Source organism: Elephantulus edwardii, unplaced genomic scaffold (assembly GCF_000299155.1).
Source record: "Elephantulus edwardii isolate Elephantulus edwardi_28Jun2011 unplaced genomic scaffold, EleEdw1.0 scaffold00010, whole genome shotgun sequence".
In the NCBI taxonomy this organism is placed as follows: Eukaryota; Metazoa; Chordata; class Mammalia; order Macroscelidea; family Macroscelididae; genus Elephantulus; species Elephantulus edwardii.
The window spans coordinates 31,356,802-31,384,774 of record NW_006399760.1 but is presented as its reverse complement, the minus strand read 5'-3'; the positions used below and the strand labels follow the sequence as shown (position 1 = coordinate 31,384,774).

Below are 27,973 nucleotides of genomic sequence, written 5' to 3'. Positions count from 1 at the left end.
AAAGGAATGTGTCAGGGATGCATCCTGTCCTGTCCCTGTTCAATCTGTATGCAGAACAGATTATCTGGAAAGCAGGGTTTTATTAGGAGGAGTGTGACACCAGGATTAGAGGAAGACTCATTAATAACCTATAATATGCAGATGACTACAACCTTCCTTGCTGAAAGTGAAGAGGACCTGAAGCACTTGCTGCAGAAGGTCAAGGACTGTAGTCTTAAATATGAATTGAAGCTCAACATCAAGAAGACAAAAATTCTCACCACTGGGCCAATTAGCAGAACCATATTAGATGGAAACAAGGTTGAGGTTATTAGCAATTACAGCTGCTAGGATCCACAATCAACACTCTTAACGCCAGCAGTCAGGATATCAAAAGATGACTTACATTGGGAAAATCTGCTGCCATGGACCTCTTCAGAGTGCTGGAGAACAGCAGTGTCAGTGTAGATACAAAGGTGCGCCTAACCCAGGCCATGGTCTTCTCTGTTACTTGTTATGCTTTGGAGAGTTGGACAATGACTAAGGATGACAGAAGAATAGATGCCTTTGAGTTGTGGTGCTGGAGAAGAGTCTTGAACATACCACGGACTTCCAAGAAAACAAATCTGTCTGCCGTGGATAGGGTGAAGCCAGGTCTTTCCCTGGAGCCTAGGATTTTGAAGCTCTTTCTCACTTACTTTGGGCACATGTTCAAGAGAGATTGGTCCTTGGAAAAGGACATCATGCTCATAAGGGTGGACAGACAGTGCAGGAGAGGGAGATCCCAGATGAGATGGATTGATACAGTAACTGGGGCAATGGGATTGGCATATTGGAGTTAGTGAGACTGTCTCAGGACAGGGAAGGGTTCAGAGCTGCTGTACATCAGGTTGCTATACATCACAAGCGACTCAATGGCACATAAAAACAGTAACATACTATGACAGGTTTGGAAGCAGGAGTGGCATCCACTTCCTAAATAACATGCCTCCAGAAACTCTGTGAACTTTGATAAATATCCATAGCTGTAAAGGGGCTTCAGGCCTTTTGTTTATAGGGTCAGATGAGTCTTTCTCTACACGAAAGCAGTCAACAACAACAGTAACATCAAGCGAACTCTCAAATTCTCCTTGGATATTAATCCAGGATAATGTCAGTCTAGAAACTAAGGTGTGTCTGATCTAGGCCCTGGTCTTCACAATTACCTGCTAAATCAGAGAGTTGAACAATGATGGAAGATGACATAAGCATTGATGCTTTTGACTTAGGGTGCTGGAGAAGAACATTGGGCATACAGTGGAGAGGGTGAAGTCAAGCTACTCCTTGGAGGCAAGGATTTTGAAGCGCTGTCTCACATACTCTGGGCATGTGGCCAGGAGGGACCTTGGAGATGGACATCATGCTTGGAAGAGTGGAGGGACAGAGCAGGAGAGGAAGACCTCAGATATGATGGATGAACATAATAATGGGATAATGAGGGTAGGCATGTGGCAGTCAGTGAGACTGGCTCAGGACAGGGCAGAATTGAGAGCTATTGTGCATCGGGTCATTTTGAGTCACTGGTGACTCAATGGCACATAACAACAGGAAGATCCAAATCTGGGCTGGGAAACTGATTATATGCAGGGTTAATTTTGAGAGGACTTGCTCTTTAGTTTACAATTGTGACCCTTCATATGGAAATAGACTCAACAAATTCTTCAGGTTTCAAGTGTATTTGTTTCCATTTTGGTACCAAAACATTCAATCCTTGAAATATTAAGTGTGGAAATTTTAATAAGAAGTGTAGCAACTTTAATAATTATAAAATAATTTTAATAATAAGTGTAGCAATTTTACCTCCAATATTTCAATATATTGTTTTGTATTTTATGATGCTGTTAGACCATAGAGGACCCTGGGTGGGGTGGTACATTGTTTATTGGGTGAGCTCTTCCCTTCAAGATTTCCAGCCTCAGACCTGGTGGAGGGTCACTGTGAGTCAGATTCAACTTGACCACAATTGGTTTTTGATCATAAACTCAAAGATTACGGCTTTCAATATGGATTATGTCTCAACATAAACAACAGTCTTCACAGTTTTACCAGTAATTAACCTCATGATGATGTTATGTGTTGTCATAAGCCAACTGGGACTCATAATTTCCTAATAAGTGAGGGGGGGAAGGGTAGGTGTATTTGTGGGCCTTCTAACAAAAAAGCCAGCAGTTTGAATCCACTGGCCACTAGAGGGAGAAAGAGGAGGCAGTTTCTTCCTGTAAAGATTTGCCGACTTGGAGATGTGCTGGCTGCATAGCCCTATGAGGCAGAAGTAACTCACAGCAGTGAGGCTTGATTTTTCAGTTTGCCTCCACGTTTAATAAAAATAGGAGAAATCAACATCTTTTATTTGGGTAAGTCTACTGTTAAAGACCTCTTCAAAGTTTTAAAAAGCAAGAATGTTAGTTTGGAACTGAAGATCTACCTAACCCAAGCCATGATCTTTTCAATCGCCTTATGTATATGCAAAAATTGGACAGTGACGAAAGATCTAAGAATTGATGCATTTTAATGACAATGTATGAACTGGCAGAAGAAGAACACACCTGTTTCTGAAATAGTATGCTTGAAACACTCTTCAGAAGTGAGAGTTTGTCTCACCTACTTTGGAGGAACCAGTCCTTGGAGAGGGTTAGCAAAAAAGAGGAAGATCCTCAGTGAGATGGATTGGTGCAGTGACTGCCACTGTGGGCTTAAGCATGACAGGTAACGTGAAGATAGTGCAGGATGGGGTCAGAGCTGTTGTTCATAGATCTGTTCATCTATTGTTCAACTGTTGCTGAATTGTAGTGGACTTGTTGACAACTAAAAACAGCTTTGAGAAGTGTATCAGGTGGGGTCGAGCTCTGAAGGTGTGATGTTTAGTAAAGGATGAGTTAAAAAGTAGATGACTTTTAATGAGACTTGTTGATACCATAGTTGCAATACAGGTCTCAAACATAGTAAGGATTTTGAGAATGGCATAGACCCTGGCAGTGTTTTGTTCTGTTGTACATAAGATTGGAGCCATCCCTGAAGTCCCCAGCAACATTATATATTTACTAACCTGAAAGTTGGACAATGAATAAAGATGACTGAATAAAAATTGATGCCTTTGATTGTGGTGTTGGCAAAGAGTACAGTAAATTCCATGGACTGCCAAAAAAAAAAAAAAACCAAAAAAACCAAACAGATAAATCTTAAAAGAAGCACAGCCAGGGTGCTTCTTAGAGGCAAGGATGGTGAAACTTCAACTAATATACTTTGGGCATGCTGACAGAAGGGACCAGTCTTTGGAAGAAGGTATCATGCTGGGAAAAGTGGAGAGTCAAAGAAAGAGAGGAAGACCCTCAATAAGATAGATTGATGCCATGATGCTAACAGTGGACTTAAAGCATTGTTGGATACCATGAGGATGGTCCAAGACAAAGCAAGATTCACATTTGTTTTTCATAGGGTCACTATGAGTCATGGTTGACCTGAGGGTCCATAACAAAAACAATGTAAATAATTAATTCCAAAAAAAAGAAAATAACATGTACATCACTAAAATGTGGGCACTGTTAGCCTTTGTGTAATTTTTACCTTGACGTTCTGTTCTTGCTAATGTGAAAACAAAAAGAAAAATGGATTATTTGATCAGTTCTGGTACCTGTTCAGTGTATATTGATTAGATGCCTATGTAAATGTCACTAAAACTAAGACTGTTTCATCTGAAGCAAGATACTAAAACATTAGGTTGAAATTGATAAAAAAATTTTTAAAAGCATGTCATAATTATAAAAACTATTAAGAAGTAAGTTATTATTTTGAAAGTTTAAAAATCATGTTATCTTAATTAAAAGATGGTAGTTGTGCCTAACTTTCCTCTAGTTTTCTGTTTTAAATGTACAGTCTTTGCTGTCTTCAGTGAGTGCTGTAAAGTGACATGTACATGCTGAGAAATGCTTACGGGGCCCCTTGTGGAGTTGTACTGCCATCACATGAACAAACCCATTTATAGCTCACACTCTGAGCAATCCATGTACACCTGACAGGTGTGCTACCCGGGTAGTTTTTGTTGTTCCCATGAAGTGAAAGGTGCTCTGGTTTCTGTTCTTCAGAATGTGCTGTGAAATATCAGCTTACAAAGAAGTCAGATTTGTGTTTTAAAAGTTTAATAGAAGAAAAAAATTTCTTGTCTCATGAAACAAGTATATTTTGACTTACACGATAAACTTTTTGTTATTGGGTTATATCAGAAAATGGAAAAGAAAATAATATCTCAGTCACAAATTGAGGATTCTACATTTAATGTTAGCTTCTTATTTTCCTGGTTATAACAATACTATTACCTAATTGATTAATATTTATTGGATTATTATAATATACAGGACAGTAGATATAATTACAACATAACTATCTTTTCCAAGTGAGCTGTTTTTTTGTGACTAAACCATTTTACTAATACCTCTGAATGAATATTCTTCACATTGTTGAAGGGTGTGAATTGAGGCAAGATATTGATGGCATTTTCCCATTGTTTTCCAATGTTTCTTTCCTTAAAATATAAAAAATGTTATATACTCAAATTCAGATGCTGATGAGCAGAAGAAGACTTAAGAGTTTTTAAGTTTTCCTCATATAGTCCTCTAAATCCAGCAGCAGAGAGAGAAACTGTCCAGGATGTATTTTTGTGGATGGTACTTCCTGACTGCTGCAAAATTATGAAATCAGGCCAGGGGGAAACAATGCTTTCAAATAGCCATTTATAGGCTGAGCATTGAGCGTCAGAATGGACTGTCAATAGCTCATCTGATTTCTACTAAAAAGGCAGAAATAATTATCGTGCTATTTCTATCACTATCATGGCTCGATTGACTCTTCAGATTAGAACATATTCTGTTGTTAGCTGAAGTTCATCCTGAACGGAAAGAAATTATCTGACCTCATTATTCTAACTGTGTAGGAGAGAGGCCATTCACTGTTACCCATAGCAGAGGAAGAAGTCTAGCAGCGCCGTGTATAAGCGCTTGGGTGCTAACCAAAAGGTTGATGATTGTTAACTCACCAGTTGTTCTGCAGAAAGATGTGGGAATCTGATTTCTGCAAAGACTCAAAGCCTTGGAATCCCTATGGGACAGTTGTACTCATTCAGTCCTATAGAATTGACCCACAGACTGTAGATACAGTAGAGCACACTGGAGATTGACTTGATTATTAGATTATTCCTAATTTGCTTTATAATGACCACTGAGAAGAATTAGTCCTCCAGGGAATCTCCTAGGTACTGCCTGCTATCAGTTTGTACAGAATTACATTAACGTTAAGCAAATCAACAACTGCTCATTTCTCTTTCTGTTGGACTTTGGTGGCTTGTGCCCTGCTGTGATGTTGGAGACGATGCTGTTGGTTATTTTAAATACCAGCAGGATCATCCATGATGGTCAAGTTTAAGCTCAATTTATAGTCCAGTATTTTCTAGGAAGAAAGGCCCAGTGATCTACTTCCATAAATTGTTGTTGTTATATGCTGTCAAGTCGCTTGCAACTCATAGCGACCCTATGTACAACAGCCCTAAACCCTGCTCTATCTTGTGCCAATCGCACTGCCTCTGACACACCCATTCTGGTTACCCCAGTCACTGAATCAATCCACCTCATAGAGGGCCTTCCCCTCTTGTGCTGTTCCTCCACCCTCCCAAGCATGATGTCCCTCTCCAAGGACCTGTCTCTCCTTACACCATGTCCAGAGTATGTCAGACGAAGCCCCAGAATCCTTGCCTCCAAGAAGCAGTCTGGTTTAACCCTCTTCAAGATGAATCTGTTTGTTTTCTTGGCAGTCCATGGTACATTCAGTACTCTTCTCCAGCACCATTGCTCAAAGGTATCAATTCTCCTTCTGTCCTTCCTAGTCATTGTCCAACTCTCTGATTTATAGCAAGGGATTGCAAAGACCATAGGCTGTATCAGACACACCTTATTCTCCAGAGTGACACCATTGCTCTTCAGTACCCTGGAGAGGTCCCTAACAGCAGACTTTCCCATGGCAGTATGTTTTTTGATTTCCTGGGTATTGGTGTGAAGAGTGTTGACCATGGAGCCAAGCAGACTAAAGTTGTTAACAGTCTCAATCTCTTCACCATCCATCCTGACGCTGCCAGTTGGTCCAGTGGTGAGAATCTTTGTCTTCTTGAAATTGAGCCTCAATCCATATTGGAGGCTGCATGCAGTCCTTGACCCTCTGCAGCAAGCACTTCAGGTCCTCCTCAGTTTTAGCAAGTAGGGTTGTGTCATTTGTATCATCTGCATAACTCAGATTGTTGATAGATCTTCCACCAATCCTGATGCCACACTTATCCTCATAGAGCCCAGCCTCAAAGGATAATCTGTTCTGCATACAGGTTGAAAAGGTATGGAGATAGGACACATCGCTGGCATACGCCTTTTCCAATTTTGAACCATGCAGTGTTTCCTTGCTCTGTTCTGATGACTGCCTCTTGGTCCAAGTAAATTAAGCATAAATTAAGCAATGATAAAAGCTTATGGATCACAGAATATTGCCTGAGGCTTTGCCTCATTTCCTTTGGTTACACCATGAGGAAAGAGCAGTCACCAGAAGTCATTACATTTTGCATAGTGGCAGCTCAACAAAGGCAAGAGACACTCTTATTGAGATTTATTATTAATATTATTAACACTGTGGCTCCAGCAATGGATACAGGCATATGAAGAACCAAGAGGTAGAACCGAAGCAGGTCCTTGGACAAATTTCTGGCTAATTGCATTTTCATGTTCTCCTACATTGGAAAGATTTACCATGGAGGAATGCTTCATGACAACCTTTTTCTTATCTCCCTCTATTCTACTCTGCTGTTATATAAATTTTCTCCACATTGACATAGAATACTTCTATAGCATCTTACCTCTAGAGAGTTGTTTTCAGTTTAGTGCTACTTAAGTACATCCATCTGAGTCCAATCTCTGACCCCATTTAGTAAAGCAACATGAAATACATGAAATATATTCTCATTACCATCAAGGAAATGTTTAAACTGATGGTACCTACATTTAAGGATGCTTGAACTGGCAGGTTAAAGGAGATTGTGACATGGGAGCTTTGTAGAATTTCTCCTTAATTCAGATGTGCCTCTCTTTTTGACAAACAAGTTATTCCTGTTGAACTACCTACTGAGTTGGAGTCAAATGTCTTGGAAGAACTGTATTCCCTCTGCTGCTTCAACTGCACATTTATTTCCCCCCTTTTTTCCATCTCAGCCAAAAAGCATATAGAACAGTTTTTCCTGTGTTTGTTTGCCATTTGAATGTCTTCTTTGGTGAAGTGTCTACTCATATCTTGTATACATTTTGTGATTGTGTTGTTTGCCTTTTTTTGTTGAGGGGCTGAAGTATTCTATAAATTTTAGAGTTGAGTCTTTTATCACATAGGGAAATCTGGTGGCCTGGTGGTATAGACCTACATTGCAATCCCAAAGGTACACGGTTTGAATCCACCAGCTACTCTTTAGGAGAAAGATGGGCAGTCTCCTCCTGTGCAAATGCCATTGTCAGTTGTTGTTTTGTTCCCCCCCTCACCCCCGCCTCAAGTCTGTGTGCTTCCTTTTTACCCTGTTGGAGAATTTTTTTATGTGCATAGGAATTTGATTTTTAAAAATTATTTTATTTTGGTTTGCTCATAAAGTTCATATACATTGTGTTTCACACTATTCTTTATTTAAGTTGTATTTCATAGAATCAGTCCCATGCATTATGTTTTATAAAATCAATCCCCATTGGCCCTTGCCCATCATTACCCAGTCTTTTCAGGTCCTGATTGGAACCTTTTCATTTCCTTCATCTCTTCCCTTTACCCACCAAACTCTGCAACCCTGTGGTTGCAACCACATCCTCACCCTTCTTCTTCCACCTCTTCCCCCACTGGGTCTCCATTCATGTTTTACTAGTTATCCTTCTATTTTTACAATAATGGTCTTATGCAATATTTGTCCTTATGAAACTGAGTTAGTTCACTTAGCATAATGCTCTTCAATCGCTCCCAAATTATGTCATGTTTTTCAAAATCATTGCTCCTGCGTGCTGCATAGAATTCTATTGTTTGAGTGTACCACAATTTCTCAATCCAATCAGTTGTAGCTGGGCATGGGCAGTTCCCGTGATCTTGTGGGGGTAAATAGTGCTGCTATGAACATTGATGTACAGATCTCTGTGTTTCAGTTCTAATGTCCTTGGGGTATATTCCTAGGGAATATAGCTATAATATGGGGAATAGCTGGGTCATTTGGATTTTCTATGTTCAACTTTTTGAGAAAAACTCCAAAATATCTTGCAGAGTGGTTGTACCATTTTACAATCCTACCAACAGTGTATGAGAGTTCTCACCATTCCACATCCTTTCCAATATTTTTTGCTTGCTGCGTTGCTCATTCATCTATTTTATCCTCTTCTGGTTGTAGGTTTTCCCATTATGCTTGCAAGTCTATTTGTGCTGTAGATTAGGGCTTCAAGAGTTGTTACTAGTTTTTCTGTGGTGAACTTTATAATCTTTGGTTTTACTCATGGGTCCCTAATCTATCTTGAGTTGGGTTTTGTGTATGATGTAAGATGTGAGTCTTACTTAATTTTTCTGCAAGTAGTTTTCCAATTTTTTCCAGCACCATGTAAGAGGCTGCTGCTTTCCCACTGTTAAGTGATTTGCTCTCCTTGTCAAAGAGCAGTTGACCATAGGTAGATGGGTTGATTTCTGGGTTCTTAATTCTCTTTCATTGATCTGTGTGTCTGTGAATGTATCAGTGCCATGCTATCATGATTACAGCGGCTGTGTAGGAGGATTTAAAAGCAGGGAGTGTGATGCCTCTTACCTTGTTTTTCTTTTTCAGTTGTGCTTTGCTTATTTGGGGTCTCTTTTCAATCCAGACAAAATTGGAAATTACCTTTTCTATCTTGTTGATCAATGGAATTGGTACTTATTTTGGGATTGCATTGAACTTGAAGGAATGTTAAAAATCCCTAGTTATCAGAAAGATACAAATAAAAACAAAAGTGAGCTATTATCTCACCCCAGCAGCAATAGCCAAGATTCAATGAGGCAGCATCAACAAATGTCGGTGAAGATGTAGAGAAATTAGAACTCTGATTCACCATTAGTGAGAAAGTAACATGGTGCAACCACTATGCCGGGCAGCCTAGCACTTTCTCAAAATGTTGGAAATTCTATTTCATTATAAATTTCTAAAGCCATTTGAACCAGCCATACTACTAAGAAGAACATACCCTGAAGTAACCAGATGCAACAGATAGATGAACACCCATGTTTCAGTCTTCTGAAATACATCACCGATACATTTCACTCTTCACTATTGTGAATAATGAGTTGCATTATTTACAATAGTGAAGAGATGGAAGCAGCCAAATGCCTATGAACAAATGAATGGATAGAAAAAACTGTGGTAGTACATCCACACAATGCAGCACTGAAAAATAATGAGCTTGTCAAACAAACACTACACAACAGGGATATGCCTGCAAGTCATTTTACTAAATCAAATATTCCAGTCACAAAAGGACAAAACCTGAATAAGACCACTGTTATAAACATAGGATGGACATGGGGGAAAGGAAAGGAGGAAAAGAATGGCTAGATACTGAACACTGCACTGGATGGGAGGAAGGGAAGAACTTTCTGAAAGGAATAGGTGGTTAGACATTATATGTGTAACAGTTAACAATCTGGAATAAGAGATGCATTAAAAACAATGGGGGAGAGAGGAAAATGTGTCTCCATGAATGAATGAAAATGGATCCTTTCTGTAAACTTTGACTAGGCTTTCTTATTTCTCTGTGGAACTTCTTATCGTGGAGTGTCCTGTAAATAAAAATTAAGTTCCACTCTTAAAAATTAAAAAAAAAATCACAATTAAGGAATGTACTGTTAAAAAAACCACACAAATAACATATGGAGTTTAATTGTTAATGAAAATTAATTAATTTGAAGGTCAATACTCTTGACACCAACAGCCAGGAAATTAAAAGATGTATTGTGATGGGAAACTCTGCTGTTAGGGACCTCTCCAGGGTACTGAAGAGCAGTGGTGTCACTCTGGAGACTAAGGTTCATCTGTTACAGGCCATGGTCTTTGCAATCACTTGTTATGCATCAGAAAGTTGGACAATGACTAGGGAAGATAGGAGAATTGATGCTTTTGAGCTGTGATGCTGGAGAAGACTATTGACTGCCAAGAAAACAGATTCATCCTTGAGAGGGTTAAACCAGTCTACTTCTTGGAGACAAGGATTCTGGGGCTTCATCTGACATTCTTTGGACAAGTTGTAAGGAGGGACAGGTCCTTGGAGAGGGACATCATGCTTGGGAGAGTGGAGGGACAGCACAGGAGGGAAAAACACTCTATGAGGTGGACTGATTCAGTGACTGGGGTAATTGGAATGGGGATCTCAGAGGCAGTGTGATTGGCACAGGATAAAGCAGTGTTTAGGTCTGTTGTACATAGTGTTGCTAAAAGTCGATGGCACATAACAACAACAACAACAACAACATAAATCTTATGAACATTAATTCTTTGCCGTGCCTTTTATAAAGGAAGAGAAGAATTCCATGGGGGAGAAATCATACTTCTATTTCTCACCTTGCTGAATTTTTTCCCCCTAAATCAAGAAATCTCAGTCCATAGGTAGTTATACTGTTAACCCAAAAACCATGTGTCCATGACATTTCAAATCTACCACAGGAGAGTTACACAGTCTTCTCTTCTGCAATTTACAACCTCAGAAACTGTTGGAAGGGCTGCTATGAGTCAGATCCAACTCAGTGGCAATGAGTGACAGCAAGCAAGCAGTAGGAAGTGGCTAGGAGATGGCACATGTACTCAACTTTCTTAACGCAGGCTGCTGCAGTTGGATAGTCCCCCAGTCTTGAGTTGTACCAGTTGTCTTTGGCTTTCATCATTGCCAGTTCCACCCAAGCCTCTCCAGGGAAAGCTGCAAAGCACCCATGTTGCTGTTGTTGTTAGGGGCCGTACAGTCACAGAGAAATTTTTTTCTTCCTCTTTCTCCTTTTTATCTCTTTTTTTTTCTGATTTCTTTTTGCAATCTCTCATCTTCTTAACATTCTTTGCCTTTCACTTGATACCTTCCAGCTTTTCAAACCCTTCGTTCCCAGTTAGATCACCATTAACTTCTTACTACCTTGGCTACTCTGATTTGTCTCCATTTACTTTATTGTAGAAATTATATACAGTGAAGATATTTGTGAGCTGCACTCTCACTGATCCCACCTTATGCTTTCACTTGTTTCCCATCATCTTCTATTTAGTTTTAAGGAACTATGATGGCGCTGTGGTTAGACATTTGGCTGGTGACTGAAAGGTCTGCAGTGTGAAGTCACCAGCCACTCTGAAGGAGAAAGATTATAGCTGCCTGGTTTTAGAAATGTTTACAGCCATGAAACCCTAGGAGGCAATTCTGCTCTGTCTTGCAGTGTTGCTATGACATGCACTTGACACAGTGTGGTTGGTTTGGTGTATTCCATTTTCTAGGAATGATATAACTTGAGTTAATAATGCTCCTCAGACCACATTTTTTAGGAACACAAAGTTGGTTAACCCCTGTATTACTGTTAGATGCTGTCGAATTGACTATGACTCAGAGTGACCCCATGAATAATCAGTGTGAACCTTGTCCTATTCTGCACCATTTTCATGATCTCTGATATGTTGCAGTCCTTTGTTACCATCACTGCTGTTAATCCCTCTTGTTATGTGCCATTGAGTCACTTGTGACTCATAGAGACCCTATGTACAACAGCTCTGAACCCTGCACTATTATTGTCTCTGACATACCTACCCTCATTACAATACTCACTAAGCTAATTCATTTCATCCACGGTCGTCCTCTCTCATGCTGCCCCTAAACCATGATGTCCTTCTCCAAGTACAGTCACTTCTGGCAACAAACTTCCAGAGAACAGCCTGGTTTCGCCCTCTCTAGACCTGTTTGATTTCTTAGCAGTCTGTGGTATATTCAATGCTTTTCTCTAGCACTGCACCTCAAATGCTTCAATTCTTCTACTATCATTCTTAGTTATTGCCAGTTTTCTGATGTATAGCAAGTAATTTTAAAGATTATGGCCTAGATCACCTTTGTCTCTAGGCTGACAGTATTCTTGAGAGGTCCCTGGTAGCAGATTTTCCCAATGCAATTAGACTTTTGATTTTCTTCATGCTGGTACCAAGAGTGTTGATGTAGAGCCTATCAATTTAGCACAGAACATTCTCCAAAATAGAAAATGATCTAAAAAATGAGAAATTATCAAGTTTTTCTTTGATGAGGATATAAAACGTACTTGAAACATTAATACGTGCATCAGAGGTAAATGTTAGGGAAATGCGTTCTTAGCTGTTGGCTCCACCATATGGTTAATTAAGATGTTGACTACAGATTTTTTTTCCCATTTTTTTTTCTTCAGAAATTACCGACAGCATTTTGTTTAAAACATAATTTTACAAATGTTTACTTTTTTAAATTGTTCAGTGTTTAATGAACTCTTTCTGAGTGATATTGCTAGCCTATTTTAGCTGAGTAATCTTTTTTCTTTCTCATTGTTATCAACAATTTTTTTATAAAAGTACCCATCTGTAACAAACATCTCTGAGAGAAGTAGCCAGCAGTAGAGTGGTGCACTTTATTTTCTGGGCTTCTGATCTTTACCACTTTGTTAGTTGCCATAGTGATAAGGTGAACTCTTATTTAATGGAGCTTAACCAAAATGAAGGCAATCGATGAGCTTTTTCTCTTTAATGTGTATATTGATAGTTCCTAGTAACAGATAAAAGAGCTTTGGTGGCCTAGTAGTAAGGAGCTGCGCTGCCTACCTGAAGGCGCACAGCTCGAAATCTATCATATCCTTTTGTGAACTTTACTGCCTTTTAAAACCCAGTGGAGGGACAGTTAATGGATTGGTTCTGACTTGAGAGCACTTAACAACAATAACAATAACAGATAATATATCCAAATAAAATGTAACCTTATAAATATATCCCATAGTGGACTTTTACTTGGCAAACAAAACAAGAAATTTAACAGGTTTAAAAAGATGGTTTTTGTAACTGGAGAAGGTGCTGTGTAAATTGTTTGGCTTCCTTAAAGTAACTAGAATACCTATAATATAGAAAGTTACAACTTTTACTACTGCTTTTATAGCTCATGGTGAGATGGATAATGAAGCTGTTATAACAAACTTTAGAAGCTACAAGTATCAGAATTGATAGTTTCAAATGCAAAATGAAGTCGCCAAACTGTTTTGGTCTTCTTAAGAACAGTGAAGGCCAGCTATTGTGAAGGGTATTGTTTTTCTTAGCTCCAGCTCTGTATTCTCTTTGTCACTGTAGGGAAATATAACTCATTTTTTGTATGTTGATCTTGTATCCTGCCACTTTGCTGAATTTGTCAACTATGTCCAGTAGTTTTCTTGCTGAGTCTTTAGGGGTTTCTAAGTATACTATTACATCATCTGCATAGAGAGATAATTTTACCTCCACTTTGTCAATTTGGATACCTCTTATTTCCTTCTGTTGTCTTATTGCTAACACTAGACTTCCAAAACAGTATTGAATAAAAGAGGTGACAGTGGGCATCCTTGCCTAGTTCCTGTTAAACAGAATGCCTTTAACTTCTGTCCATTGAAAACAATGCTGGCTCTCAGGTTTGTGTATATACTTTTTACTGTGCTGAGGAAATTCCCCTCTAATCCTATTTTGTTGAGTGTTTTAATCAGAAAAGGGTGTTGGATTTTGTCAAAGGCCTTTTCTGCATTAATTGATAGGATCATGTGGTTCTTTCTCTTTGCTTTGTTAATATGATAAATTAGATTGATTGCTGTTCTTATGTTGAGGCATCCTTGCATACCTGTTAGGAATCCCATTTGATCATGGTGAATTATTTCTTTGTTGTGTCATTGGATTCTATTGGCCAGTATTTCATTCAGGATTTTTGCACCTATGTTCATAAGAAATATTGGCCTATAGTTTTCTGTTTCAGTGGTATCCTTTACTGGCTTTGGTATCAAGGATATGCTTGCTTCATAGATTAAGTCTGGGAGAATTCCATCTTTTTCTATTTTCTTTTTTTTCATTCTCTTCTCCATTTATTATGGTGTTGTCAATTGGCCCAGTGGTGAAAATCTTGGGCTTTTCTTTTCTTTTCCCCCCTATTTTCTGAAACAGTTTATGTAGAATTAGTGACAGTTCTTCTCTAAATGTTTGGTAAAATTCACTTGTAAAACCATCTGATCCAGGGTTGGTTTTTTTTTGGCTGGAAGTTGCTTTATTACCCTTTTAATTTCTTCTTTTGTAATGAGTCTATTCAAGTGTCTAATTTTGGTTTGTGTCAGCTTAGGTAGGTTGTACATTTCTAAGTATTTGTCCCATTTCCTCTAGGTTCTCATATTTGTTTGAGTATAGTTTTTCATAGTATTCTAATGTTAGCCTTTTTTATTTTAGTTGGTTCTGTTGTGATGCTGTCTGTTTGATCTTTTAACTAGATTATTTGTCTTTCCCTTCTTTTGTTAGTTTTACTTGTGGTTTGTCGATTTTATTGACCTTTTCAAAGAATCAACTCCTAGTTTTGTTGATGGTTTCAATTGGTTTTTGGTTTTCTATTTCATTTATTTCTGCTCTAATTTTTATAATTTCAGTTTTTTTAGAGGGTGTCAGGTTTTCTTGCTGTTCTTTTTAAATTTGTTGGAGATATTGGGTTAGAGAGTCAATGGTCATCTTTTTCCTACCTTTCATGTGTTTGCTTATTGCTCTAAATACTTGGGAGTAAATCTAACTAGAAGCACAAAGGATCTATTCAAAGAAAATTACAAGACATTAATACAAGAAACAAAAAAGAGACCTTGAGAAGTAAAAGAATGTCCCTTACTCATGGGTAGAAAGACTCAATATTGTGGAAATGACAACACTACCAAAGGCAATTTGCATGTTCAATGCAATCCCAATACAAATACCAATCCTATTCTTCAACAAGATGGAAAAAGCACTTTCCAGTTTCATTTGGAATGGAAAGAAGCCCCAAATAAGCAAAGCACTCCTTAAAAAGATAAATAAGGTAGGAGGCATCTCACTCCCTGATTTAAAATCCTACTACACTTATGTGTTGGTCAAAACAGTGTGGTACTGGTACAAGGACAGACACATAGATCAATGGAATAGAATTGAGAAACCGGAAATCAGCCAGTCTACCTATGGTCAACTAATTTTTGACAAGGAGATGAAGTCAGTTAGGTGGGGGAATGATAGACTTTTAACAAATGGTGTGGCAGAATTGGAAAATTATCTGCATAAAACTCAAGCATGGTCCACACCTCACTCCATACGCAAAAACCAACTCAAAGTGGATCAAGGACATAGGACTAAAACCAAGGACTATAAACTTCATTAAAGTAAAGCTTGGAAGAACTCTTGAAGTCCTAATATAGAACATAAACAGTCTTCCAAGTCCTGGAAAGTCTATAACCAGGAGAGCATAAATAGATGAATGGGACCTTCAAGAATCAAATCCCTATGCACATCCAAAAACCTCTCCAACAGGGTTAAAAGGGAAGCCACAGACTGGGAAAAAGAATTTGCTAATGACATGTAATATAAGGGACTTATATCTAGAATTTATAAAATACTAGAGCACCACAACAAGTTAAAGGTGAACAACCCAATTGAAAAATGGGCACAGGATATGAACAGATACTTTACCAAAGAAGACATTCAGATGGCAAACAAACACAAGAAGCAATGTTCAAAATCCCTGGCTCTAAGAGAGATGCAAATCAAAACAAGAGATGTCATGTCACCCCAGTCAGAATAGCAAAATTTAACAGAAGAGCAAACAACAAATCCTGGTGAGCTTGTGGAGAAACTGACTGACTGTGGGAGTGTAAGTACAACCACTATGGAAGGCTGTATGGCACTTTCTCAAAAAGTTGCAAATAGAAATACCATTTGACCCAGCAATTCTACTACTGGGAATATACCCCAAAGAGACAATAACTGACATCCAAGCAGATTAATGCACAAATATGTTTATCACTGCTTTGTTCATAATAGCAAAGAGTTGGAAACAACCTAAGTGCCACCATCAAATGAATGGATAGAGAAACTGTGGTATATTCATACAATGGAATACTATGTGGTATTGAAAAACAAGGAACTCATGCAATATTATTCAAAAGGGGTGACCCTGAAGAGCATGATGCTGAGTGAAATATCTCAGTCACAAAAGGACAAATACTTCATAGTACCACTGCTGTAAACCATGACTGACATGGGCTTGGGCGGGACTGAGAGAGATGGGATAAATATACTGCATTGAAACAGATGAGGGAGAGAACTGTTTAAAAGGGATATATGATTAGGTATTATTGTCATGACAGGAGTCCAGAATGAAGGCTGCATAGTGGAGTGGTCTTGAGGGGAGGGATTGTATAACACTGAATGAAATTTTCTTTTACTTTTTGAAACGAAGGCTGCATAGTGAAATGGACTTGTGGGGAGGGATTATATCCCAATGAAAGAATTTTTCTTTTACTTTTCAAAGAGAAGGACAAACTGAGTGGGAGGTTGGGCAGGGAGAAAAGTACAACAATCAGTGAATGAATGGAAATCCAAAGTCTTTGTAAACTTTCATTAAAATTAATAATAATAATAAACAACAATGAAGGCCAAGCACTGCATATGTGCCTGCAGGAGTAATTATTTCAGAGGAATCCTCTGACAGTGAGGAAGGGAAGTTAATGATGTGCCAGAGTCCACTCAGCAAAGTGGAAGAATATGGACCATATTTATTTCCAAAGTTTACTTAACAGTTTTCAGTAGTTGTTAAGTGCCATTGTGTTGGGTACAAGCCTATGAATGATACGTTCTATCTTGTGCCATCTTTATCATCTCTGATACACTTGAGCCCATTGCTGTAGACACTGTATCAATCCACCTTGTTGAGGATCTTTCTCTGCTTCCCTGACCCTCCACTTTTCCAAGTATTATGTCCCTCTTCAAGGAATAGCCTCTTTTAACATGTCCAACATGTGTGAGATGAAGTGTCACTATCCTTGCCTCCAAGAAGTCATTCTTTTACTTGCCAAGGAGTCAATCTTTCACTTACTACTTACTGTTTTAAAATTTATGGTGAAACATCTGTGAACACATCTTTTAAAAGTTTCTTTTCACTTTAGAACTAAATATCTGTTTCCAAATGTATTTGTATATCTTGATTCACATTTTGCAAGCAAATGCCATTTAATAAAATCTTTAAGCTTGCAGTTTTAAAGGAGGAAGCCTGAGGCATGGCTTAATTCAAAAAGTCCATTGTTTTTACTGTTATTTGTTTAGACACTGGTGGGGGGTGAGGTCCAGGAGGCTGTTGCCTTCCCTGCATTGACTCTGACCCTTTCTCGCTGGCCTTTTGAGTCAGGTGGGGATAGTTTATCCAAGGTCTGCATAGCCAGGAGTGGCAGCCCAGGACTAGAACAGGGCTTGGCCCCTTTCTATGGCCTGTGTTCTTCTAATTCCTAACATTTGAGAACCTACATCTTCAGAGTGCTTTCCCTATATTCTGTCAAATACACCTCAGTGTTGATTAGAGGTAAAAATATGTATTCCAAATGATAGGGCTTGAAGACATGCTTTTTTGTGATCCCAGTTCTGGCTCCCATTGTTACGTGGCAGAACCCTTTCTAGCTACAGCCTAACTTTAACTCCCTTTACCCATGTTTGTTTAGATCATAGTTGTTGTTATGTACTGTTGAGATAGAACTTGCTCAGAGCTGACCCTATTTTTCCAGAGGCCGTAAGTTACCTGGGACAAGATTGTCTATCTTTCTCCTGTGGATCAGCTAGTGGATTTGAACCACCTGCCTTAGACCACAGAGGCTTTATGAATTGACATCAAAGTATGTTAAGTTGTACATTGTAGATATAAAATCTTGATGACTGTGTTGCCAATTTTGAATGTATTTTTAAAATGGGACAATTTGTGATGTTATTCTTTTTTTTTCTTTTTTTTGTTAAACTGCAGCCTCACCGAATACCCCCAAGCTTGGACCCATGGAGCTGACCATTGTTATTACTGTGCCAATTTGCCTCTTGTCTGTAGCTGCAATGCTAACTGTATGGACGTGCCAAGGTCGACAGTGCACATACAGGAAGAAAAAGAGACAGAACGTGGAGGAACCGCTTTCTGAGTGCAACCTAGTCAGTGCGGGGAGGACACTTAAAGATTTGATTTATGATGTGACCGCCTCTGGATCAGGGTCTGGTGTGTGTTCATTTTCCATTTCTTTTGTAAGAAAAATCTTACTGGAAAATACAACAGAAGGGTTTTTTTAAAAAATAAAAAAGTGAGCAATATGTCATGAATTCCATTTTGATACATAGTATATTCTGGTGTAGTAACTTCACTTAGTATTTTTTATTTATTTTACATTATTTTTTAATTGGTTTGCTTACAAAGTTTATATATATATTTTCCTTAACACGGTTCTTCATTCATGTTGTGTTCCATACAATCATTCTCACACATTATATTTTATAAATCCAGTCACAGTTTAAACCAAAAACCCATCATACCCTAATAGTCATTTTTTGTGCATCCATGTTCTTATGCCCACATTATTTCAAAATGTACTGATAAAACAAAAAAGAGCTTTCTCTCTCCTACCTCCATTATGGTTTATAACAATCGTTGTAATGTTTTATGGGCACAGAAGGTTTACTGCATTTGAGAAAGTGACTTCTGGGAAAAGATGCTATTTAATAAAGCAGTGTTCTGAACACCTTCGCTTGTGGTCATGAAGACCTTTGGAGTCTTCAGGCACCCCTGGGATATGTATGTGAAGTTTTGTATGAGAAGATGACCTGTGATGACAATAATATGAGGTCGAAGCACAGAAATGAAAGACGAAGAAGTAGCAAAGATTTTCTCTGTTGACTTTTCTTGCTCTTGCTGTAGGGTTATATGATAACTCACTTCCTTGTTAATGAAAAGCTGAAATACCTTGTAAAGCAGTTGAACATAAGAATCCTAACGCATTTGGCATTTGAAGGTTTCTTTTTGGATAACAGTGTGGTATTCCCCAGTAATAAAGAACTCACTAAGTGTAGAGCGGTTGTTCTCACATGTATTTCCAGATATTATTAGTACATGATATTGCAAAACTGTGGACTAGAGTAAGCCTAGATGAGCCACTTGAGACACCCCTGTATCTCTTCTTTCTTTGGGAAGATCATTAATGAATCATTACCTCAAAGATACTTTTTAGGAGCTAATATGCCAGTGGCCTTTGAAACCCTCCAGACAGGCACAGATAATGGAGCCCAATGACAGAGGGAACACAGAATTGTACCGTGTGTGTGTGTGTGTGTGTGTGTGTGTGTGTGTGTGTGTGCTGAGAAAGGGGGGGGAGAGAGGAGAGGGAGAAGAAGAAGAAGAAAAGAAGAAGAAAAAAAGAAGAAAAGAAGAAGAAGAGGAAGAAGAGGAAGAAGAAGGAGGAGGCGGAGGCGGAGGCGGAGGAGGAGGAGGAGGAGGAGAAGAAGAAGAAGAAGAAAAGAGAGAGGAGAAAGGAGAGGAGAGAGAGAGAGAAGCAGCAGCAGAAGCGAAGTGAAGAGAACAGAGGGGAGAGTGCGAGAGAGTGAAAGAGAGAGTGAGAGAGAAGTAGCTCAAGGCTCATGCACTTGCAGACTTGCAGAGACTGGCAAGTCTCATGTTCAAGGATCAGGCTTCTACTGACTCATGTAGCTACTAATAAACCAGCAGATTTGTAGGTTGGATGGCAGGCTGATGACTTCTAAGGATGATGAAGCCAAAATCATCAGTTAATACAGCAGGCTGCTGGCTCATATAAAAAGAACCAGGGGTTAGATTGTGACCAGCCAAATACATGATCAGATACAGCAAAAAGCAGCAGAGCACTGCCAACCCACAAGTGCACAGTTCAAATCCACCGCCTGCTTCATGGGGGAAGATGGGAACTTTCTTCTTATACTATTTATCATCACTGAAAATTTGCCAGAGGATCAGGTATGAGTTGTTTCCAACTTGAAGATACACAACAACAACAACATATATGTTCTACATAGGCCTGAGAAGCCTGCCCTTTAATTAATTGGCTGCTCATAGCATATTTCATCAAGGAAGTGACTGTGTTGTAGCAGATCTCAGCAAGAAAACTAACCGTAACTGCCAAACCAGAGAATTGTGGGCAGCTGAGCTGACGCACAGTCTTCACCAACACAGTTTTAATCCTGTTCATTCCTGTTTGTCTCTCTGCTAGGAAACTGCATTTTCACCCCAGATAAATGGAATCAGAAGTTTAGCAACATGTGAATAACCCTAGGGAGTTTGTTAACATGAAAATTTTGATCCAGTAAAATTCTCAACAAGGCTGGCTAAATGCCCTGACTGGGGCCATGACTGCCTGAGTATCCATATCATTTTAAAGGATTTTGGATTCACAAGGATTATTTGGAAAAGAGAAGAATAACTGCCATCTAAAGAGTCTTGGAAAGGATGAACCAAGTCTCTCCTTGCAGGCTAGGATTTTTTTTTTTTTAGACTTGGATTTTGAAGCTCCATCTCATGTACTTGGGGCACATGGCCAGGAGAAACCGGTCCTTGGAGAAGGACATCATGCTTAGAATGGTAGAGGGACAGAGCAGGAGAGTGAGACCCTGGATGAGATGGATTGATACAGTAACTTGGGCAATGGGGTTGGTGTGTCAGAATTAGTGAGACTGGTTCAGGACAGTCGGGTTCAGAGCTGCTGTACATACGGTCTTCATGAGTCACAGGTGACTTGAAACATACAACAACAACAAAGAGTCTGAATTATTGTGTTTTATTTTGGGGTTTTTTTTTGCCACTTCTAAGGCAATGACATCTGCATTGACCAAACTCTTTTAAGTGTTTATACTGTCCCTGCTCAAATTCGGTGGTGTGTTTCCTAAGAGGAATATTGGAAAGAAAAAGCTCCAAATGGCAACATTTATGAAACAAAATAAAAATTAAATTATTGGATAGAATATTTCTTCTCAAAACCTGCTTGGATTCGGTACTGTTCTTTGAAACAACACTGTATTCCAATTTCTTAAACTTTCATTACTAGCAAGTCAGAACTGACTCATAGCTTAAACTGCAACAAGTTTTTGGTGTCTATAAATTGCATGTGAGGAGACTGCCCATCTTTTTCCTACAGAGCAGCTGGTAGATTTGACCCACCTGTCCATGGGTTGGCATGGAACTACCTGAAGCACTCACTCCATTCTAGGTATGGCATATGTTACAGAGAGCCAAGGTTCAAAAATTAGTGCCAGGATTCCCAAACTTACCTCATTTATATTGAAGATTTAAATAGTTGAACCTCTTTATCCCCAAGAAAACACTTCTGTTTACCTGGTGAGGTGAGGTGAGGTAGACAAGATGATTTTGAAGCTACTCCTAAAACACTTTGAAAGTGATGATGAATTTCCCTGTTAGATAAAATGACAGATTTTTTTTAAACTGGATATTGGCTTTTAGTTCAATAAAGCAGTTTTGAGTAATGACATATGTCTATGTGTGTGTATTTAAATAGTTTTTTGCATTTGTAGGTCAATCTGAAATTACTGATTGTGCTGAGTTCTTGTTTAGATTATTCGGAAATCTTTTGTAAAGCAAAACCAGTAAGTGTTATCAAGCAGGGACAATTTCCTGAATGAGTAGAGTAATTCTAGGAATTTTTTCCCCCCCAAAGCCAGATGCATGTATTTGGCAGTGGCCTCTGGCTAAAAGTAGCTGTTGCCTTTGCTAATCAGAGATAGAGTGAATAGGTCTTCCCACAGCAGTGCTTCCATCCCCAGCACCCACAATAGGGGAAGGAAACCAGGCAGCTCCACTTCCCTCTGTTCCCCTTTATGTGTTGGTAGCCTGAATAGTGAGGCAGCTCTGTCAGATGGTGACAACTGAAAATCATAAAACTCTATGACTTGCTTTTAGGCGCATATTTCAAAGAGCATGTAATTCCCGCAGAGAGGAAAGTGGACCTTTTTTGTTAGTGCGGTTTTATTAGACTCTCTCTGAGACTGGATTATGTCTGAAGTGTCTTCGAAGATGTTGGGCAGCTTGCGGCTTTCCTTTTATGGTATAACAACCCTGTCAGATGGTGACAGAAAGATGCTTTTCCGTAAGAGAGGCAGCAACTTTATACTCCCTAGTTTAAAAAGAGAAAAAAAACAAAACAAAACCAAAACCCTATAAGTTGAGACAAAGTCTATTTATCTTGAAATCCAAGTTCTAAGTGTGTGGCAGAATTAATCCGATTATTTTCAGTGGTAGCTTTGAATGATTCTAAAGCAACTTTCATTGAGTTCTTCCATCTCAGTTTGCTGTGTTTGCCACCTTATAAGGTGCTGTCTTTTCTTTGACTCTAGTCTGTATCATTTAGTATGTGCTTGATCAATTTGCCGTTTGTAAACTTTGGCTTGTCTGATTATCTAGTTTTTATTGATGATAGTTGAGGTAGTTTGATGTCTGAGTCAGTGAGAGGGCATATTTGTGTGTGTGAGAGAGTATGAGTATTTGAAAGAGAAAGAATGTGTGTGTGTGTGTGTGTGTGTGAGAGAGAGAGAGAGACAGAGTGAGAGGGAGAGAAAGAGACAGTGAGGTGAGGGGGGAAGAGAGAGAGAAAAAAAAAAGGCTGGAGAGTGGAAAGAGGAAAAACAGTCTCAGAAAGATTCTAAAGAGTTGTGTTTGCATTTGTTTTCTCCTAAGACACCAAGATACATATATATATTTATTTTTATTTTTTTTTTGTCTAGGTTGGTTACCATTCCTTGGATAAAGTTGTAAACCACTAGATTTTTCTACTTTTCTCTGTCTTGTGATTGTTGTACACTTTATAGAGATGGGTCATCTCAGTGCATATGAGGTGACCATGTCCTATTGGGAGCTCTGGTGGCCTACTCCATAGAAAGCTGCACTTCTAACTAAAAGTTCATGCCTCTCTGGCATTTGAACCCATCAGCAACTCCTGTCCAATAGGAAAAAGATGGACAACCTCCTTCTGGGTGATTTACAGCCTCAGAAACCCACTGAAGGATCAGCTGTGGGTTGGTTCAAACACAGTGGTGATGAGAATATTGTGTAATGCCTTCATCTTCAGCCATCTTAATATTTGTCTGTTACCTGTTATTTGCCCTTGAGTCAGAAGTGTCTCATAGCTGCTGCTCTTGCGGGTTTTCAGAGATTGTAAATCACGTGGGAAGGAAATTGTCTCCTCCGTGTGGCTGGTGGAGAACAATCACCTGCCTTTGTGTTTGCAGTGCAATTCTTCATCCATGAGACCACCAGATCTCCCTTTGTCTGTGACGTAGTCACTGAGACATCCTCCCTTAATAGTGGACTCATAACATATTTGTCATTTTATGACTGGTTTCTTCCACTTAGTAAAATGCCCTCCAGAGTCATCCATATTATGTGCTATTTAATGAATCCTTTGATTTTTAATGTTGTATAGTATTTAATTGTATGTTTGCACCATAGTGTATCTATTCAAGCATTGGTGAAGATAGTTTGTTTCCAATTTTATATATATAAAATAAAATATGTATATATGTGTGTGTATATATATCTAGGAATATTTGGTGGCCTAGTGGCAAGCTGTACAGCAATCTAAAAGGCATGCGGTTTGAGGCCACCAGCTGCTCCATGGGAGAAAAATGAACAGTCTTCTCCTGTGTGATTAACTATCTCTGAAAACCCACCAGAGGGTTAGCTATGAGTTGGTACTGACTCTACAGTACAAAACATTGTGTGTGTGTGTGTGTGTGTGTGTGTATAAAATCAATATTTCCAATTTTTTAAGAAATCACTAAAATGTCTTTCACAATGTTTGCACCATTTTACAACCTTCACTATCATTTTATGAGAGTTCTACCTCTCCATGTCCTTGCTAATATTTGGTATTTCTCTTATTGAACTTTGCTGTTGTTACTTGAAGGAAGGGTGGCTTTTTTGAGTTGCATCTTACTATAATGATTGCTAGCATTCATTCATATGTTTGTTGGCCACATGAAAGTTTTAAATGAAATTTCATATCCTTAGCTAATTTTTAGTTGAGTTGCTTATTTTTACATTGATAAAGTTGTGGAACTTTCAATAAATTTTAGAGATTAATCCTTTGTCAGAAATGCCTTTGCCATATATTTTTTTTCCATTTGTAAATTCTCTTTTTACTCTTAGTCATTTGATACATATAAGGATTCAATTTTCAGAAAGTCTCAAGTCTTCTAGATTCTCTTTTGCTGTCTGTATATGTTTGGCTATGTTTGGTAGTCTCTGCCATAATTTGGGGCCCTTAAATTAAGTGTTGGTGTTTTGTTTTTTAAAATGATTATAACACACTGGCATGGAATGGTGGATAAACATACCATATACACTCAAAAACATTTTCTTTGAGATAGTTTTATTATACAGAAAATGTTATGTGCTGTTAGAGTCACCTGTGACTCATAGTAACTCTGTATTCAACAGCTCTGGAGCCTTCCCTATCCTGAACCAGTCTCTCTGATTCCAACCCTAGTTGCCCCAATTACTGTATCAATCCATCTTATCCGGGTTTTCCTCTCCTGAACTTCTGAGCATGGTGTCTTTCTCCAAGGACCAGTCCCTCCTGTACATATGTCTAGAGTATGTGAGACTGAGGTTTAAAATACTAGCCTCAAAGGAGAAATTTGGTTAGTCATATGTTTTTTTTCTATGAGTACATCTATCTTCCTTTCAGTGCAATATTGTTGTCTCACTTGACTTTTATTTTTTTTTTTTTAAATCTTGCATACCCTCAGGGAACTTCTTTGACTTCCCAGGAATTTAATTTCACAATCTAACAAAAACTTGTTTCCCTGTCTTTGTGTGTTTAAAAGCCTTTTGTATTTAATAGGCTTACTACCTTTGGTGGGCAAATCATGATGATCTGTAGTGATTTTGGAAAATCAAACATCAGCAACAGGAGATTGTGTTAGGAATTTTTTACTTTTGAATATGAAAAGAGAATTTCATAATAAGAATGTTAAGTCTTTTGTTCTTCCCTGCTTTTTAGCTTAGAAATTAAAGTTTAGTAACATAGCACTTATGTCTATAACATTATTAAAATTAGCAAAGTTAAAAAATTTTAATACAAAAATGGTGGTCACCAGGACAGGGGTTTCTCCCCCTAAATACTTATTTTTAATCATCCATTCTTCTTCTTTGCTTAGGTCTTCCTCTGTTGGTCCAAAGAACAATTGCACGGACGATTGTACTGCAGGAAATAGTAGGAAAAGGTCGGTTCGGTGAGGTGTGGCATGGAAGATGGTGTGGGGAAGATGTGGCTGTGAAAATATTCTCCTCCAGGGATGAAAGATCTTGGTTTCGTGAGGCAGAAATCTATCAGACTGTTATGCTTCGACATGAGAATATCCTTGGCTTCATTGCTGCTGACAATAAAGGTATATTTTCAATAAAATTTTACCCAGTAAGTAAAAATGTTATGTCTGTTATTGCATGAGAGTAAATATATTAATTTCTTGGCTTTAATTACCATTACAATAATAATTAAACCCATTGCCATTGAAGCAAGTTTAACTCATAATGAGCATCTGGTGGATTTGAACTGATGACCTTGTTAGCAGCCTGACGTGTTACACCTTACTGGTGGTGACACTTTTGTTCTAGAAAGTCTACAAAAAGTCTGATTTGCCTTCTGTGGAGAGGAAATACTTTTATCTTTTCTACAGATAAATGTATGTGAAAATATGACACTAGTCAAGTCAGTATTTAAAATACTTGATGACTCATATGGCACAGAACAAAACTGGACTGGAAAAAAATCAAAGAACTCTGCTAAGTGCCCTTTTCACCTTTCAGTTACTTGGTTAAGATTTGATCTGGCGATATTGAGAAGGGTGGGGAAGCAGGACCAGGTGTGGGTGGCTGGGGCAAAGAAGCATTATGTTTAGATTTTACCTGGAAGCTTCTATCAGTCAGGAAAAAAAAAACCCAAAACAAATGGATTTTGGTAGTTTAGTAACTGATATGACATGCCAATAAAATTCTAGCTGAATATTCACCCTTGTTAAAAACATGTTTTTGTTCTTTATAATAGGTTTCATTTCCATGACTCAAGTTTTCTGTGAACATCATCTTTTTAGACTGTGTTAGAATGGCAGTGAGCAAAACACAATTTTAGTGAAATTGTCTATTAATGTTACTTTATGTGTAGTTTATATCTTGAAATTGAACATTGAAAACTCCAGTGATGTTTACTTTTGAAGCTTCATTGTGCAAGTCAAAGCATCAACTTTCTGATATTTTAATCAGTGTTTTTATAATATTGTATGTTTCCATAAGTCTCTAGAGATTGGTTGTAAACTTTGTGGTTATTTCTTCTGTTTATCATAGATTTTACTCATGGATTTTTACTGTGTAGTAGTACCATTTACTAAGGAAAATCTGGAATAAAAGCAAGAAAAACATGATTCATATGAACTTTGATTAAGTAGAAACTATAAACTGTTTCTTAAAAAAGTGTTGAGAAAAATTATCTTTGGGTATCAGGGATCCACTCTTATATATGACATTAAAAATCCACAGTTATTTTTATCTTGTATCAAGTTGACCATAGCAATTCCTCCATAAATAGACAACAAACAGAGGCTTAGCATTTTGCCCAAAATTGTATTTGCTGATGATTTCCCCTAATTTGGTAAGATTGAGGGAGAAAATTATTAAAGCCAGGATGAACTAAAAAATATTTTTCAAATTTTTAATGCTATTTCACTCACTCACTTATTGCTCTTAAGTTAGAACCAATTTATACCTGACCCACACGTGAGTTTTCCAAGGCTGTCAATAGCCCATCTTTCTTGTGGAACCGCTGGTAGATTCAAACTCGGAGAAGTTTGGTCTTTGGATTAGCAGTACATCTTATGGACTACACTACTGAAAATGAGAACATTTTTATTCAACTGTTAGCAAATGTTTTCTTTCCCCTTATCTTGAGCTGAATTAACTAATGTTCAGAGTTATACGAGCAGACTTATTCACCATGCTGCCAAAGCAGTAATGATTGTGGCTCTCTGACCATCTTGATAAAGTTTACCTAATCACAGTATTTATTGAACAGTAAAATAGTATGCACAAATTAGCTCAGATAATCCCTGATTTTTTTTTTCTTCATAGCTTAATTGGACTACCTTTGTCAGATCTTTACTTATCATTGGCTTTGTTTAGGATTCCTAATGGCCTCTAATGACTTTCTTCTGCATGAATGCCTGTATTTTTTTTAATAGGACTTGCAATTTTACTTTTTAGTTGACTTCCTGATCAAGACATGAAAGACAAGATATTAGGACAACCCTAGTCACTGATACTAAATAGAAGTGTGAGTAGGGTTAGTGTTGAATGTGCTCAGAGCATTAGTGAACTTCGTCCTGTAATGTTGACTTTTTCAATTCTAGGAAATTTTTATTACCCCCTGGACTTGGAAATCAAATATTTGAATAACTAACAGCTCTTATACATAAGGCTCCTGACAGAAAATGTTCTTAGCAAATGTTCATTAAAGATTCCCTTCCCTAAGAGTCAGGACTGCCCAGGGCTATTATAGATATTATTCCAACAGTTAAATCCACTACCTAGAGACATTTTAGGCTAATTCATCTTCTGTTGAATGTATTTTATAAAGTGACTTAACTTTTAGTTAAATGAAAGAAATAATTTTTGGCTGAATGTCTAGTAACTTCTCATGACTTGTAATAGAAAATTTTGGGGGAAAGATCACCTTCATATATTGGAAGATGGGTAGCACAAATATTCTTAGAATGTTAAAATCTTTATTGATAGCAACAATACTTTCTTTAAATTTGTTATATTTCTGATTTTTATTGGAATAATCTTTCTTTTTT

At 38.1% G+C, this 27,973-nt stretch overlaps 1 protein-coding gene across 3 annotated transcripts in view; it reads left to right on the top strand.

Annotated features, from left to right (window-relative positions):
* Window positions 1-27,973, top strand: part of ACVR1C (activin A receptor, type IC) — a 136,061-nt gene that overhangs the window by 73,869 nt on the left and 34,219 nt on the right. The window contains exons 3-4 of one of the 3 annotated variants that reach the window (XM_006880790.1): window positions 18,075-18,314; window positions 25,286-25,516. The exons of 1 other annotated variant lie outside the window; for it this stretch is intronic. In XM_006880790.1, coding sequence (XP_006880852.1) covers window positions 18,075-18,314; window positions 25,286-25,516 — 471 coding nt within the window. The remainder of the gene's footprint in view (window positions 1-18,074; window positions 18,315-25,285; window positions 25,517-27,973) is intronic. One more of the 3 variants, XM_006880791.1, reaches the window with a different exon arrangement.